This window comes from Oncorhynchus keta, chromosome 32, assembly GCF_023373465.1.
Source record: "Oncorhynchus keta strain PuntledgeMale-10-30-2019 chromosome 32, Oket_V2, whole genome shotgun sequence".
Lineage (NCBI taxonomy): Eukaryota > Metazoa > Chordata > Actinopteri > Salmoniformes > Salmonidae > Oncorhynchus > Oncorhynchus keta.
In genome coordinates, this window is record NC_068452.1 from 31,914,474 (window position 1) to 31,927,076 (window position 12,603).

The 12,603-nt window shown below is 42.5% G+C and overlaps 2 protein-coding genes across 4 annotated transcripts; both read left to right on the forward strand.

Annotated features, from left to right (window-relative positions):
- The first annotated feature begins 9 nt into the window (after positions 1–9).
- LOC118365631 (protein SCO1 homolog, mitochondrial-like) lies at positions 10–2,790 on the forward strand. The gene is made up of 7 exons (XM_035748000.2): positions 10–368; positions 520–639; positions 803–893; positions 1,064–1,261; positions 1,455–1,547; positions 1,657–1,772; positions 1,890–2,790. Exons 1-7 carry the CDS (start codon positions 207–209, stop codon positions 2,022–2,024), a joined length of 915 nt encoding a protein of 304 aa, XP_035603893.1. The 5' UTR covers positions 10–206; the 3' UTR covers positions 2,025–2,790.
- Positions 2,791–3,851: 1,061 nt separating this feature from the next.
- LOC118365633 (myosin heavy chain, skeletal muscle-like) lies at positions 3,852–11,645 on the forward strand. 3 transcript variants are annotated; one of them, XM_052491364.1, is made up of 5 exons: positions 3,852–3,949; positions 8,464–8,588; positions 8,694–8,812; positions 8,904–9,100; positions 9,188–11,645. In XM_052491364.1, exons 2-5 carry the CDS (start codon positions 8,567–8,569, stop codon positions 9,321–9,323), a joined length of 474 nt encoding a protein of 157 aa, XP_052347324.1. In that variant the 5' UTR covers positions 3,852–3,949; positions 8,464–8,566; the 3' UTR covers positions 9,324–11,645. The 3 variants fall into 3 exon arrangements, 2 of the variants coding, with proteins under 2 accessions (XP_052347324.1, XP_035603896.1); XR_008088746.1 differs by lacking the exon at positions 3,852–3,949 and having other exon boundaries at positions 8,390–8,588; positions 9,188–9,659; positions 10,027–11,645; XM_035748003.2 differs by lacking the exon at positions 3,852–3,949 and having other exon boundaries at positions 8,390–8,588.
- The last annotated feature ends 958 nt before the right edge of the window (positions 11,646–12,603 follow it).

Below are 12,603 nucleotides of genomic sequence, written 5' to 3' on the forward strand. Positions count from 1 at the left end.
CTAACAGCCAGAAATAACTGTGTTCGCCGGCAGGTCCAGGGTCAGCTTAAAATTTTGATATTGCGAGCCACTCGGTCAATGAGCATCGTTGTAAAATGTATACTGATCCAAGATCAGGAATTTGAATGCCTTTTTACTTTCATGATTCACGTTGTGTAAAATTCTGCCACCACTTCCGCATTGAGATCTTGACAAACTAGCTTATCATGGCAGTGGGCCTAATATCGTATCAGACGTTGAGTTGTCGATTGTTAAACCGTATGATTTCGCACCAAAGGGTGAGCACAATCTGCAACTTTACACGCGCTTTATCGAGAAGGACTAGCTCTCCGTACACAGATCTCTCACCACGGACAGTCCACCGTCTGGTAGGTCATACATGGCTTACAACACTCAGACTGGAATCAAATGTGTTCACGGTTTGAAGCGCGGAATGACTAACAGCTTGAAGACCTATATCATTGTACTTTGTACCTATCCATCATGTTAACATATTGTGTGTACTCATGCACTGTGCAGGTAAATCTATGTGGGAGTTGGACGTGCCGGACATCACAGTGGTTGTCTTTTTACGACTCAAGATCATTCTCGTCTTTACCTCCACCGCCCCCTTCTGGTGATAAAACCAAAAAGACAGGGGTATGTAACTTATCAATTAATTTCTGAGTGATACGTAAACAACTGTGTCTGGGCACCTGATAAAACCTGGTTTTAATGTCTATGGATAAAATAAAGCACCGTGCCTTTTGCTTTGTCTTTAACCTTGTTGCTCTGCTTGTCTCCATTCATCTGTCCTCTGCAGCCAGTGACTTGGAAATCATTAGCAATAACATTTGCATTCGGGGGTGTTCTCCTTGCCGGAATGAAATATTTCAAGAAGGAAAAAGAAGAATGTAAGGACATTTCACCTCTTAGCATGCTCACCATCATGCAGTAGGCTACATTCAACAGTGGATTTACACACATTCATTTATGTTCTGAACTGGAGTTAATCGTCAGTTTCTGTACATGTTGGTAACAATCTGTTTTACATTATGTTGTCTTTTTTACACATTCACTGCAGTGATTGAAAGAGAAAGGACAAAGTCAATGGGGAAACCAGCACTTGGGGGTCCATTCTCTCTTGTGGATCAGAATAATAAACCCTGTAAAAGTGAGGATTTCCTCAGCCAGTGGGTCCTTATCTACTTTGGGTTTACGCACTGCCCTGACATCTGTCCTGATGAAATCGAGAAAATGATTGAGGTGGTCGATGAAATAGGTAAAGTGTTTTATTTTAAACGTCTCTTATAATGCATCATATTATTTATGAATGTCATGGAAATTAGATGGTTGAGTGAGTATCCAGTCAGTCACTCATGTCATGTTTTCACAAAGCATAATGTTAATGCTACAACCCTGGGATGTCCAGGAGATTTGTTGTGATCAACACCATGTCTTTCCATGTTTCCCAGACAGGATACAGTCTCTTCCAAACCTGACCCCCATCCTCATCACCATTGATCCTGACAGGGACACACCTGAGGCCATGGGGACATATGTGAAAGGTAAAGAGAACAAGACATTAACTACTGTAACTTCCATGTCATGGTAAAAGGGGGGCTTAGACTCACATTGGTGGAACAATAACATTCCCCCTCTGTCCTCTATCCCCAGAGTTCTCCCCTAAGCTCATTGGCCTAACTGGGACAATGGCCCAAATTGACCAGGTCTCTCGAGCCTACAGAGTCTACTACAGCCAGGGACCAAAGGATGAAGACAACGACTACATTGTGAGTTCATCGTCTGATCCTGCCCTTATTCAGAACTCTCATTTGTTCATAGTAAAGTTCCCACTTTTCCCAGCTGAATTGATATCTAAATGAAACCTTCTTTATTCTTGACTGCAGGTTGATCACACAATCATCATGTACCTGGTTGGTCCGGACGGAGAGTTCAAAGAGTATTTTGGACAGAACAAGAGGAGCGCTGAGATCTCCTCTTCCATTGCATCACACATGAGGAAGTACAAGAAGGGGAATTAAGAGGTGAGATGAAGGAGAACTGGTCAAGTGTACTGTCTGTGTCTGGGAACACCTCTTGTGTGCCTCTCACAGCCTTCAGAGACCGTCAGCAGCCTCTGAAACAGCAGCCTCTGGCCCAGCAGCCTCTGGCCCAGCAGGACTGAACGCTGCCATATTATGTCAATGACATGGAATATTTATCTGCATTACAGCTTTTCATTGAATTCAGATGTCTACGACTTACCATTTCCTTGTTGCGGTTCACCATTTAACATGGTCTCTAATATCATATTTAAGTCTAAGATGATTTAAAGTTAGTGTTTGCAAATGGGTGTGGACAACACTTAAGTGTTTACTTTTTCTGCTTTACCCATTATTTAAATCAATGTAAAATACAATTGTTTCGATGTAAAATATGAGCCAACCAGAAATACTTGATTTTAAGTACCTAAAGAAAAGTAACTACCATACAATGTAGGGGGAAAGTATTCCCTGGAAATGAATACTGAAGAACTATAGGTTTCCAGTGTTTACCCTTGGACATTCCTAATGGAAAAAAACATAAATAGTTGTTGTTGTGCAGTTACAGTTCGGCTTTACTTCCTTTACACTAATTCTTCTTTTAAGTCTGGCCCAATACCTGGACTCGTCTCAGTGACACCAGAAACATTTATGCACTGTAATAACTCTTTGGTTACTCTATTTGTACTATTCATAAATCAGTCATATTTCAACTGAATTTTCAAAGTAATGTTTAATTTATTAAACTTGAACTTACAATTTTGTATTTCTGTCTGATATTATTAATTTTTTTACTGCCCATGTAGTCGTAGGCTTCCATGCAGGTTATCAGGGCTTCACTTTGTACAACCATATTGTAGACTAGCCTGTTCCTAGTGGCAAACACGTGCTGGTTAGAGTTTGTTGTTCATAGGAGTTGTCAAAGAGTAGAGTACTGTCCGAGATAATTAATTTATCAGCTTGATTTGTAATCATGTTGCTATTGATATGACCGCCAGGACAGTGTCTTGACTGGGCCCATTGTTCTGCAAATAAATGGTAATTACAGGAGCCTCTTTCTGGTTATATCCATAGATGCATGATTGGCTCATAGTAACAAATCATTTTCAATGAATTTACACACACACACACACACTCATATGTTTGTGTTTTACAATACATACAAATTATTTCTCAATATCCTTGCAAACTGAATATGTAGCTGATGACTGTATTTTAGGCAAGAACATGTTGATGAGTTCCCCCTTGGTAACCTGAACTAGAGAGGGCACAGCAGTTGTTCAGCACTCTTCGGCAAAGCACTCCACTCATTATTGTTTTTTATTTTTTTCACCTTTATTTAAATAGGTAGGCTAGTTGAGAACAAGTTCTCATTTGCAACTGCGACCTGGCCAAGATAAAGCAAAGCAGTGTGACACAGACAACAACACAGAGTTACACATGGAGTAAACAATAAACACGCCAATAACACAATAAACAAGTCAATGACACAGTAGAAAAAATAAAGTATATATACAGTGTGTGCAAAAGGCATGAGGAGGTAGGCAATAAATAGGCCAAAGGAGCGAATCATTACAATTTAGCAGATTAACACTGGAGTGACAAATGAGCAGATGATGATGTGCAAGTAGAGATACTGGTGTGCAAAAGAGCAGAAAAGTACATAAAATAAAAACAGTATGGGGATGAGGTAGGTAGAATGGGTGGGCTATTTACAGATGGACTATGTACAGCTGGATCGAACGGTTAGATGCTCAAATAGTTGATGTTTAAAGTTGGTGAGGGAAATAAAAGTCTCCAACTTCAGCATTTTTTGCAATTCTTTCCAGTCACTGGCAGCAGAGAACTGTAAGGAAAGGCGGCCAAATGAGGTGTTGGCTTTGGGGATGATCAGTGAGATATACCTGCTGGAACGTGTGCTACAGGTGAGTGTTGTTATCGTGACCAGTGAACTGAGATAAGGCGGAGCTTTACCTAGCATAGACTTATAGATGACCTGGAGCCAGTGGGTCTGGCGACGAATATGCAGCGAGGGCCAGCCGACTAGAGCATACAGGTCGCAGTGGGTGGTATAAGGTGATTTGGTAACAAAACTGATGGCACTGTGATAGACTGCATCCAGTTTGCTGAGTAGAGTGTTGGAAGCTATTTTGTAGACGACATCGCCGAAGTCTAGGATCGGTAGGATAGTCAGTTTTACTAGGGTAAGTTTGGTGGCGTGAGTGAAGGAGGCTTTGTTGTGAAATAGAAAGCCGATTCTAGATTTGATTTTGGATTGGAGATGTCTAATATGAGTCTGGAAGGAGAGTTTACAGTTTAGCCAGACACTTAGGTATTTATAGTTGTCCACATATTCTAGGTCGGAACCGTCCAGGGTGGTGATGCTAGTCGGGCGGGCAGCGAACGGTTGAAAAGCATGCATTTGGTTTTACTAGCGTTTAAGAGCAATTGGAGGCCACGGAAGGTGTGTTGTATGGCATTGAAGCTCGTTTGGAGGTTAGATAGCACAGTGTCCAAGGAAGGGCCAGAAGTATACAGAATGGTGTCGTCTGCGTAAAGGTGGATCAGGGAATCGCCCGCAGCAAGAGCGACATCATTGATATATACATAGAAAAGAGTCTGCCTGAGAATTGAATCCTGTGGTACCCCCATAGAAACTGCCAGAGGTCCGGACAACATGCCCTCCAATTTGACACACTGAACTCTGTCTGCAAAGTAGTTGGTGAACCAGGCGAGGCAGTCATTAGAAAAACCAAGGCTATTGAGTCTGCCGATAATAATTCGGTGATTGACAGAGTCGAAAGCCTTGGCCAGGTTGATGAAGATGGCTGCACAGTACTGTCTTTTATCGATGGCGGTTATGATATCTTTTAGTACCTTGAGAGTGGCTGAGGTGCACCCGTGACCGGTTCCCGAAGCCGGATTGCACAGCGGAGAAGGTACGGTGGGATTCGAAATGGTCAGTAATCTATTTATTAACTTGGCTTTCAAAGACTTTAGATAGGCAGGGCAGGATGGATATAGGTCTGTAACAGTTTGGGTCTAGGGTGTCACCCTTGAAGAGGGGGATGACCGAGGCAGCTTTCCAATCTTTAGGGATCTCGGACGATACGAAAGAGAGGTTGAACAGGCTGGTAATAGGGGTTGCAACAAGGGCGGCGGATAGTTTTAGAAATAGAGGGTCCAGATTGTCTAGCCCAGCTGATTTGTACGTGTCCAGATTTTGCAGCTCTTTCAGAACATCTACGGTCTGGATTTGGGTAAAGGAGAAGCTGGGGATGCTTGGCGAGTAGCTGCGGGGGAGGCAGAGTTGTTTGCCGGGGTTGGAGTAGCCAGGAGGAAGGCATGGCCAGCCGTTGAGGAATGCTTATTGAAATGTTCGATTATCATGGATTTATCAGTGGTGACCATGTTACCTAGCCTCAGTGCAGTGGGCAGCTGGGAGGAGGTGCTCTTGTTCTCCGTGGACTTTACAGTGTCCCAACACTTTTTGGAGTTAGAGCTACAGGATGTGAATTTCTGCTTGCAAAAGCCAACCTTTGCTTTCCTGACTGACTGCGTGTATTGGTTTCTGACTTCCCTGAACAGTTGCATATCGTGGGGACTATTCGATGCTATTGCATTCCGCCACAGGATGTTTTTGTGCTGGTCAAGGGCAGTCAGGTCTGCAGTGAACCAAGGGCTATATCTGTCTTGGTTCTGCATTTTTTGTACGGGGCATGCTTATCTAAGTTGGTGAGGAAATGTATTTTAAAGAATTACCAGGCATCCTCGACTGACGGGATGAGGTCAATATCCTTCCAGAATACCCGGGCCAGGTCAATTAGAAAGGCCTGCTCGCAGAAGTGTTTTAGGGAGCGTTTGACAGTGATGAGGGGTGGTCGTTTGATCGCGGGCCCATAGCGGATACAGGCAATGAGGCAGTGATCCTTGAGATCCTGATTGAAAACAGCAGAGGTGTATTTGGAGGGCAAGTTGGTCAGGATAATGTCTATGAGGGTGCCCATGTTTACGGATTTAGGGTTGTACCTGGTGGGTTCCTTGATGATTTGTGTGAGACTGAGGGCACCTAGTTTAGATTGTAAATTCCTGGCTGGTTGGTGGTTTGTGATGACTGGGAAGAAATACTCTTCTAGATGAGAAGAGATCAGCTGTCAAAGTATCAAATCATCCTTTATGAGTTTTTTTATTGTATGTTCATGATTTCACCCACTGAACCATTTCATATCTTAAGTTGTTGTGTCCCACCTACAGTAAATGCCCATCTCTTGCAAAATGGACAGGAGTCCCTTGTGCCTTATTCAATGTACACTGTTGCCCTGGAGAGTTGAGTTCGATGATACGATCAGTGTCTGTCCCTGTGGATGTCTTGTCTGAGACAGTCCTCCTAAAATTGGGTGTTCTTTCAGACTAGAAGTGGTTATCAGCAGCTTTATTTTGTGGTCTCTTGTCCGTTGACCTTCTAATCTAAGGCAGATGCTCCCATCCTCAGATCTATTTTCCACCTGGGGCAGGCATCAGTCTGCCTCGGACAGAACCAGCCAACGGGGAATGTCTCCTTACTTCTTCTCTCGTTCGCACCGTGACTTCAAATTCCCACAATCTCCTTGACACTACTAATGCGCACTAACACCCTGGACCAGAGATCATGTTGTGCTCAGAATGCACCACAGTATATCAGTCAATTTTGTTTTCAAAATAAGTTTGAATTTGAACCAGTAAAATGTTTATTTCATAGAATTGATAATTGTTCTTGCACACGGCCAAACGCACGAATAAACAGAACATAAACTAATTGAAAACATCTACAGCACTGTGAATGCATTGTATTGTTTGTCATTGCATTCTTGAAATGCCACCCGTATAGATGAAATAAATGACTTATTCAACAAAACATTATATGGCCCTTCCAAAGCCCTCTGTTAGCACAGGCATCACATGGGTGTGACATATGGTACACTGGAAACACATACTTGTGCTATATTGACAAGTGAGGAACATTAATAGAAATCCACTCTGGATTTTGTATGGATCTGGAGGGCTTTATTGGATTCGTTGTTACCCCTGTTGTTTGGAATGCTCTCTCGGCCATGCTTAAACGGAGGCCTGGATTTGTTTGGATCCATGATGAGGCATGGGCTGCTTTTGTATGAGATGTATTCAGGTCGTCTGTAAAGCGTTTTACTACATGTGACGTCACAATAGGAAGCAGTTTAGATGTTTGTATTATCAGAAGTCTTGTATTGCTTCAGCGTGCTTCATTACAGAGCCGACAAAGGCTTCTGGTATTCAGTTTAGTAGATCATTTTTGTTCAGAATTACTATGTCAAATGTGCTGTGTCAGCATGTTTTATTTTTATTGCACATTTGTGTATTGGTCATGGTGAACTCAATCAAATCTCATAGAACAACATTAGCTCAGTTTAGCATTAGGTCAATAGTCTTGAAAGCAAAACTGAAAAGGTTTTTGATAACATCTCTTCGTCTCAGGTCTTTGAATGACAATGGAATACACGCAGACGGACATGTCTCTGTCTGTCTGGAACGTGCTAACTGCCACCTGTCAACCCCAGCCCGTATCGGGCCATGCCCTCCCAGTGAGCCCTAAATGACCGTGATCCCAGTCGCCCAATGTCAGAATCTGAGCAATGCCCTAACAGACCTAATTTTCCCTGATCCCAGAAAATGAGGAATGTTGTGTCCGGACCCAAAGCCCCCTTAGCTGCCATCCTTAAGCCATCATTGCTTTTTAATGGACAGTCTGCAGGGTTACAAATGAAAACATTTAAATGTGACACAATACAGCTATAGATAGTTGAAAATACAAAATGGACATACTTTACTTTTCCACGGTGGCGTATGAGCCAGATTTGATTTTTATCCAAATATAGAGAAGCTATATAGGTTCATCAGATGTTGACCATGTTGATATTCAACATACAAAAGAAACCCATTCACTATACACCAGCCTGGTCTAATAGACTAGCGGTAACATAGTAAAGTAAATCCAGGAAGTTCAAATGAGTATGGTATGTTAAGTTTGGTATGGTTATATAAGATAGAAGGTTGCTTAATGAAAAAACAAAAGTAGGTCGGGTGTATAATGCGAACGTCGAGCAAAATGTAGCTTATGTGGGTGGGTAGCTACTCTGCAACTACTTAGCTGTAAGCTAACCCTAACTTTAACCTAACTCCTAACCCAAACCTTAAATCCTAGCATAGCTAACATTAGCCACATAAAATTGGAATATGTAAATTCATAACATAACACAATTTGTGACATATCATAGAAATGGACGATGAACATCTGCAAATGAATACATGCCATACGAAACATAACATTTACATTTACTATGTTACGTCTACCCCTGAGTCCAGGTTGGATACACTGGTTACTTACTGTAAGAGCATCTTGTCTGTTTTTATTTTAAAATTTTAGGCTAACCTTGAGAAACTGTGCAGAACTCTTGAAGACCAAAGTAATGAGTACAAGAACAAATCTGACGAGGCCCATGAGTGTCTAAATGATTACACTGCCCTGAATGCTCGCTTGCAAACAGAATGGTAAGTTTCATGTAAATCCCATTTACATGAAGGACACCAAGGACTTGATGCATAGTTTGAGAACTACGCAGCTAGTGTGCTACTTTTACAATATCTCTTGAATAGGTGAGCTCAAACACCACCTTGAGGAGAAGGAGCTAACTGTGTCCCAGCTGAGCAGAGTGAAACTAGTGAGAAGTCAACAGATTGAAGAGCTGAAGAGACTTTTGGAGGAGGAAGTTAAGGTTAGACAAACTCTTGCCCATTGCAAGCCATAATTATTTCACAACGACGATATAAGCTAAGACTAACTTTATGAATTGTCTTTGGCTTTAGGCTAAGAATGCCCTGGCCCATGGTTTACAATCAACCCGCCATGACTGTGACCTGCTTCGGGAGCAGTATGAGGAGGAGCAGGAGTCCAAGGCTGAGCTGCAGCGCAGTATGTCCAAGGCCAGCAGTGAGGTAGCTCTGTGGAGAACCAAGTATGAGACTGATGCCATCCAGCACACTGAGGAACTTGAAGAGGCCAAGTAATTGCCAACTTTTTATAGATGTTCTACTTGTTTGCCATAAGTTACCCTATGCATGATCATGAAGAACGGTCTCACTTTCCGCAGGAAAAAGCTTGCCCAACGTCTCCAAGAGGCTGAGGAACAAATTGAGGAAGTGAACATAAAATGTGCTTCACTGGAAAAGACGAAGCAGAGACTGCAGAGTGAAATGGAGGATCTCATGGTTGATGAGAAACTTTGACAATGTAATATAAAAGTTTGATTACATTTTTGTATGTATAAGTGACGATACTCATTGATCATTACATAGTTTTAAATTCTAGTTGTCTGGAAGCAGAAGTATGAAGAGTCACAGTCGGAGCTGGAAAGTGCTCAGAAAGAATCTCGATCACAAACCACAGATCTTTTCAAAATTATCCACGGTCCGGAGTCCCTGGCGACAATCTATGGTCCGGTTCCACCGGTAACGATCCACGGTCCGGTTGCTCCAGGGACGATCCACGGTCTGGTTCCTCCGGGGACGATCCATGGTCCCGAGCATCCGGCGACGCGCCCCGCACCGGAGCCGCCCCCGATGGTAGATGCCCACCCGGACCCTCCCCTATGTAGTCAGGTTTTGCCACCCTTGGGGGGATACTGTAATACTCTGACCATAGAGAGCTGTTCTCGGGGTGTGTTTATTCTCGGGGTGTGATTTATGGTGGGTTATCTAGGGGAATTGTATTTCTATGGTGGCCTGATATGGTTCCCAATCAGAGCCAGCTGTTTATCGTTGTCTCTGATTTATTCTTTATTCGTTGTCTCTCATATTTAGGTAGCCATTTTCCCATTGTGCTTTGTGGGATCTTGACTATGTTTGTGTGGAGTTGCTTTCTGCACTGCAGACACATTTCGTTTAATCGCTTTATTGTTTTTGTGCTTTGTGTTTTCTCTTCCAAATAAAGGATGGAAACATACCACGCTTCATCTTGGTCCACTCCTTATAACGATCGTGACACGAGGACAAGGCTGGAAATCTAAGTTGTCTGTCATGCTGATTGAGTTTGAATAACAGACTGGAAGCTTCAAAAGGGGGGTGGTGCTTGGAATCATTGTTCTTCATCTGTCAACCATGGTTACCTGCAAGGAAACACATGCCGTCATCATTGCTTTGCACAAAAAGGGCTTCACAGGCAAGGATATTGCTGCCAGTAAGATTGCACCTAAATCAATCATTTATCAGATACTTAAGAACTTCAAGGAGAGCGGTTCAATTGTTGTGAAGAAGGCTTCAGGGCGCCCAAGAAAGTCCAGCAAGTGCCAGGACCGTCTCCTAAAGTTGATTCAGCTGCGGGATCGGGGCACCACCAGTACAGAGCTTTCTCAGGAATGGCAGCAGGCAGTGCATCTGCATGCACAGTGAGGCGAAGACGTTTGGAGGATGGCCTGGTGTCAAGAAGGGCAGCAAAGAAGCCACTTCTCTCCAGGAAAAACATCAGGGACAGACTGATATTCTGCAAAGGGTAGAGGGATTGGACTGCTGAGGACTGGCGTTAAGTCATTTTCTCAGATGAATCCCCTTAACGATTGTTTGGGGCATCCGGGAAAAAAACTTGTCCGGAGAAGACAAGGTGAGCACTACCATCTGTCCTGTGTCATGCCAACAGTAAAGCATCCTGAGACCATTCATGTGTGGGGTTGCTTCTCAGCCAAGGGAGTGGGCTCACTCACAATTTTGTCTAAGAACACAGCCATGAATAAAGAATGGTACTAACACATCCTCCGAGAGCAACTTCTCCAAACCATCCAGGAACAGTTTGGTGACGAACAATGCCTTTTCCAGCATGATGGAGCACCTTGCCATAAGGCAAAAGTGATAGCTAAGTGGCTCGGGGAACAAAACATCAATATTTTGGGTCCATGGCCAGGAAACACTCCCCAGACCTTAATCCCATTGAGAACTTGTGGTTAATCCTCAAGAAGCGGGTGAACAAAAAAAACACACATTCTGACAAACTCCAAGCATTGATTACGCAAGAATGGGGTGCCATCAGTCAGGATGTGGCCCAGAAGTTAATTGACAGCATGCCAGGGCGGATTGCAGAGGTCTTGAAAAAGAAGGGTCAACACTGCAAATATTGACTCTTTGCAGCAACTTCATGTAATTGTCAATAAAAGCCTTTGACACTTATGAAATGCTTGTAATTATACTTCAGTATTCCATAGTAACATCTGACAAAAATATCTAAAGACACTGAGGCAGCAGACTTTGTGAAAGTTAATATTTGTGCCATTCTCAAAAACTTTTGTCCACGACTGTATATTTGTTTGCGTTTACAACCAAACACAATTCAATATCACTAAATATTATTACATTTGAAATCAAACAGAACTTGAATCCGAAGTCTTATATGTATTGTCTATTTTTAGTTGAATCGAGGCTTGAATTGAAACAATAGCTGTTGACTGTGCATATGTTATATAGGCCTAAATGATATATGATATATGTTACACCTACCCGTTTTTAAGTGGAGATCTCTAAACAATCATTCTCATGATAGCACGGCTAATAGTAAGTGGCAAATATCAAAGCCAAGCAGTGTTGGGCTTGGTTAAAACCCTAGATGCGAGACCAAAGGGTAGCAGTAGGTAGATCAAATACATTTTTATTTGTCACATGCGCCAGATACAACAGGTACCTTACAGTGACATGCTTACTTACAAACCCTTAACCAATAATGCAGTTTTAAGAAAATACCTACAAAAAAAGTATGAGATAAGAAACACAAATAATTAAAGAGCAGCAGTAAATAACAATAGCAGGGCTGTATACAGGGGGTACCAGTACAGAGTCAATGTGCGGGGGCACCGGTGGGGGGGGATAGTCTGGGTAGCCATTTGATTAGCTGTTCAGGAGTCTTATGGCTTGTGGTTGGAAGCTGTTTAGAAGCCTCTTGGACCTAGACTTGGCGCTTCGGTACCGCTTGCCGTGCGGTAGCAGAGTGAACAGTCCAGTAGGAGGTGCTGCCCAGCCTATGTAACGTAGATATAACATAGATATCTGACATTGTTTTCAAGGTACAAATTCTACATATTTTTTGTCTATGTAGAAATTTGGTTACCATGATGACATGGTCTATGTGGTTGAAATATCACCCTCAAAACAACAGTTTACATTGTTTTCAAATTCAATGTATTTTCCACATATATTCAACGTCACATACATTGTGTCACTATACAACCAGCTTGTGCCCAGTGGGTAGTCATTATGTAATCATCCTAGGCCAGGTTATGAGTCCACCAAATCATTCATAATTGTATCAGTGTTGGATTTATTAAGTGATTATTTTTAGTTTATTTTTCAGCAATAGGAATTCCATTAGGATACTGCAATGCTATGGGTTGAAGTTGAGGGCAGAATGTGAAAGAAAAAACGTTTCTATAGAGACATTTATACATGTTTTTTTGAGCTGAATGCCCGGTAAGCCACCCTGTCTGCAAATGGAATGCAAAACCTAGGTTTATCAACTGTGAACCTGTTC

What these genes read in the sequence shown, in the direction of transcription:
- LOC118365633 (XM_052491364.1), top strand. Translation starts at nt 8,567, where the DNA reads ATGCTCGCTTGCAAACAGAATG. An exon ending in TTTTGGAGGAGGAAGTTAAG is followed by an intron (nt 8,813 to 8,903) that starts GTTAGACAAACT and finishes CTTTGGCTTTAG; the next exon opens with GCTAAGAATGCCCTGGCCCA. An exon ending in GAGGAACTTGAAGAGGCCAA is followed by an intron (nt 9,101 to 9,187) that starts GTAATTGCCAAC and finishes CACTTTCCGCAG; the next exon opens with GAAAAAGCTTGCCCAACGTC.
- LOC118365631 (XM_035748000.2), top strand. Translation starts at nt 207, where the DNA reads ATGGCAGTGGGCCTAATATCGTATCAGACGTTGAGTTGTCGATTGTTA. An exon ending in CACGGACAGTCCACCGTCTG is followed by an intron (nt 369 to 519) that starts GTAGGTCATACA and finishes TGCACTGTGCAG; the next exon opens with GTAAATCTATGTGGGAGTTG. An exon ending in CAAGAAGGAAAAAGAAGAAT is followed by an intron (nt 894 to 1,063) that starts GTAAGGACATTT and finishes CATTCACTGCAG; the next exon opens with TGATTGAAAGAGAAAGGACA.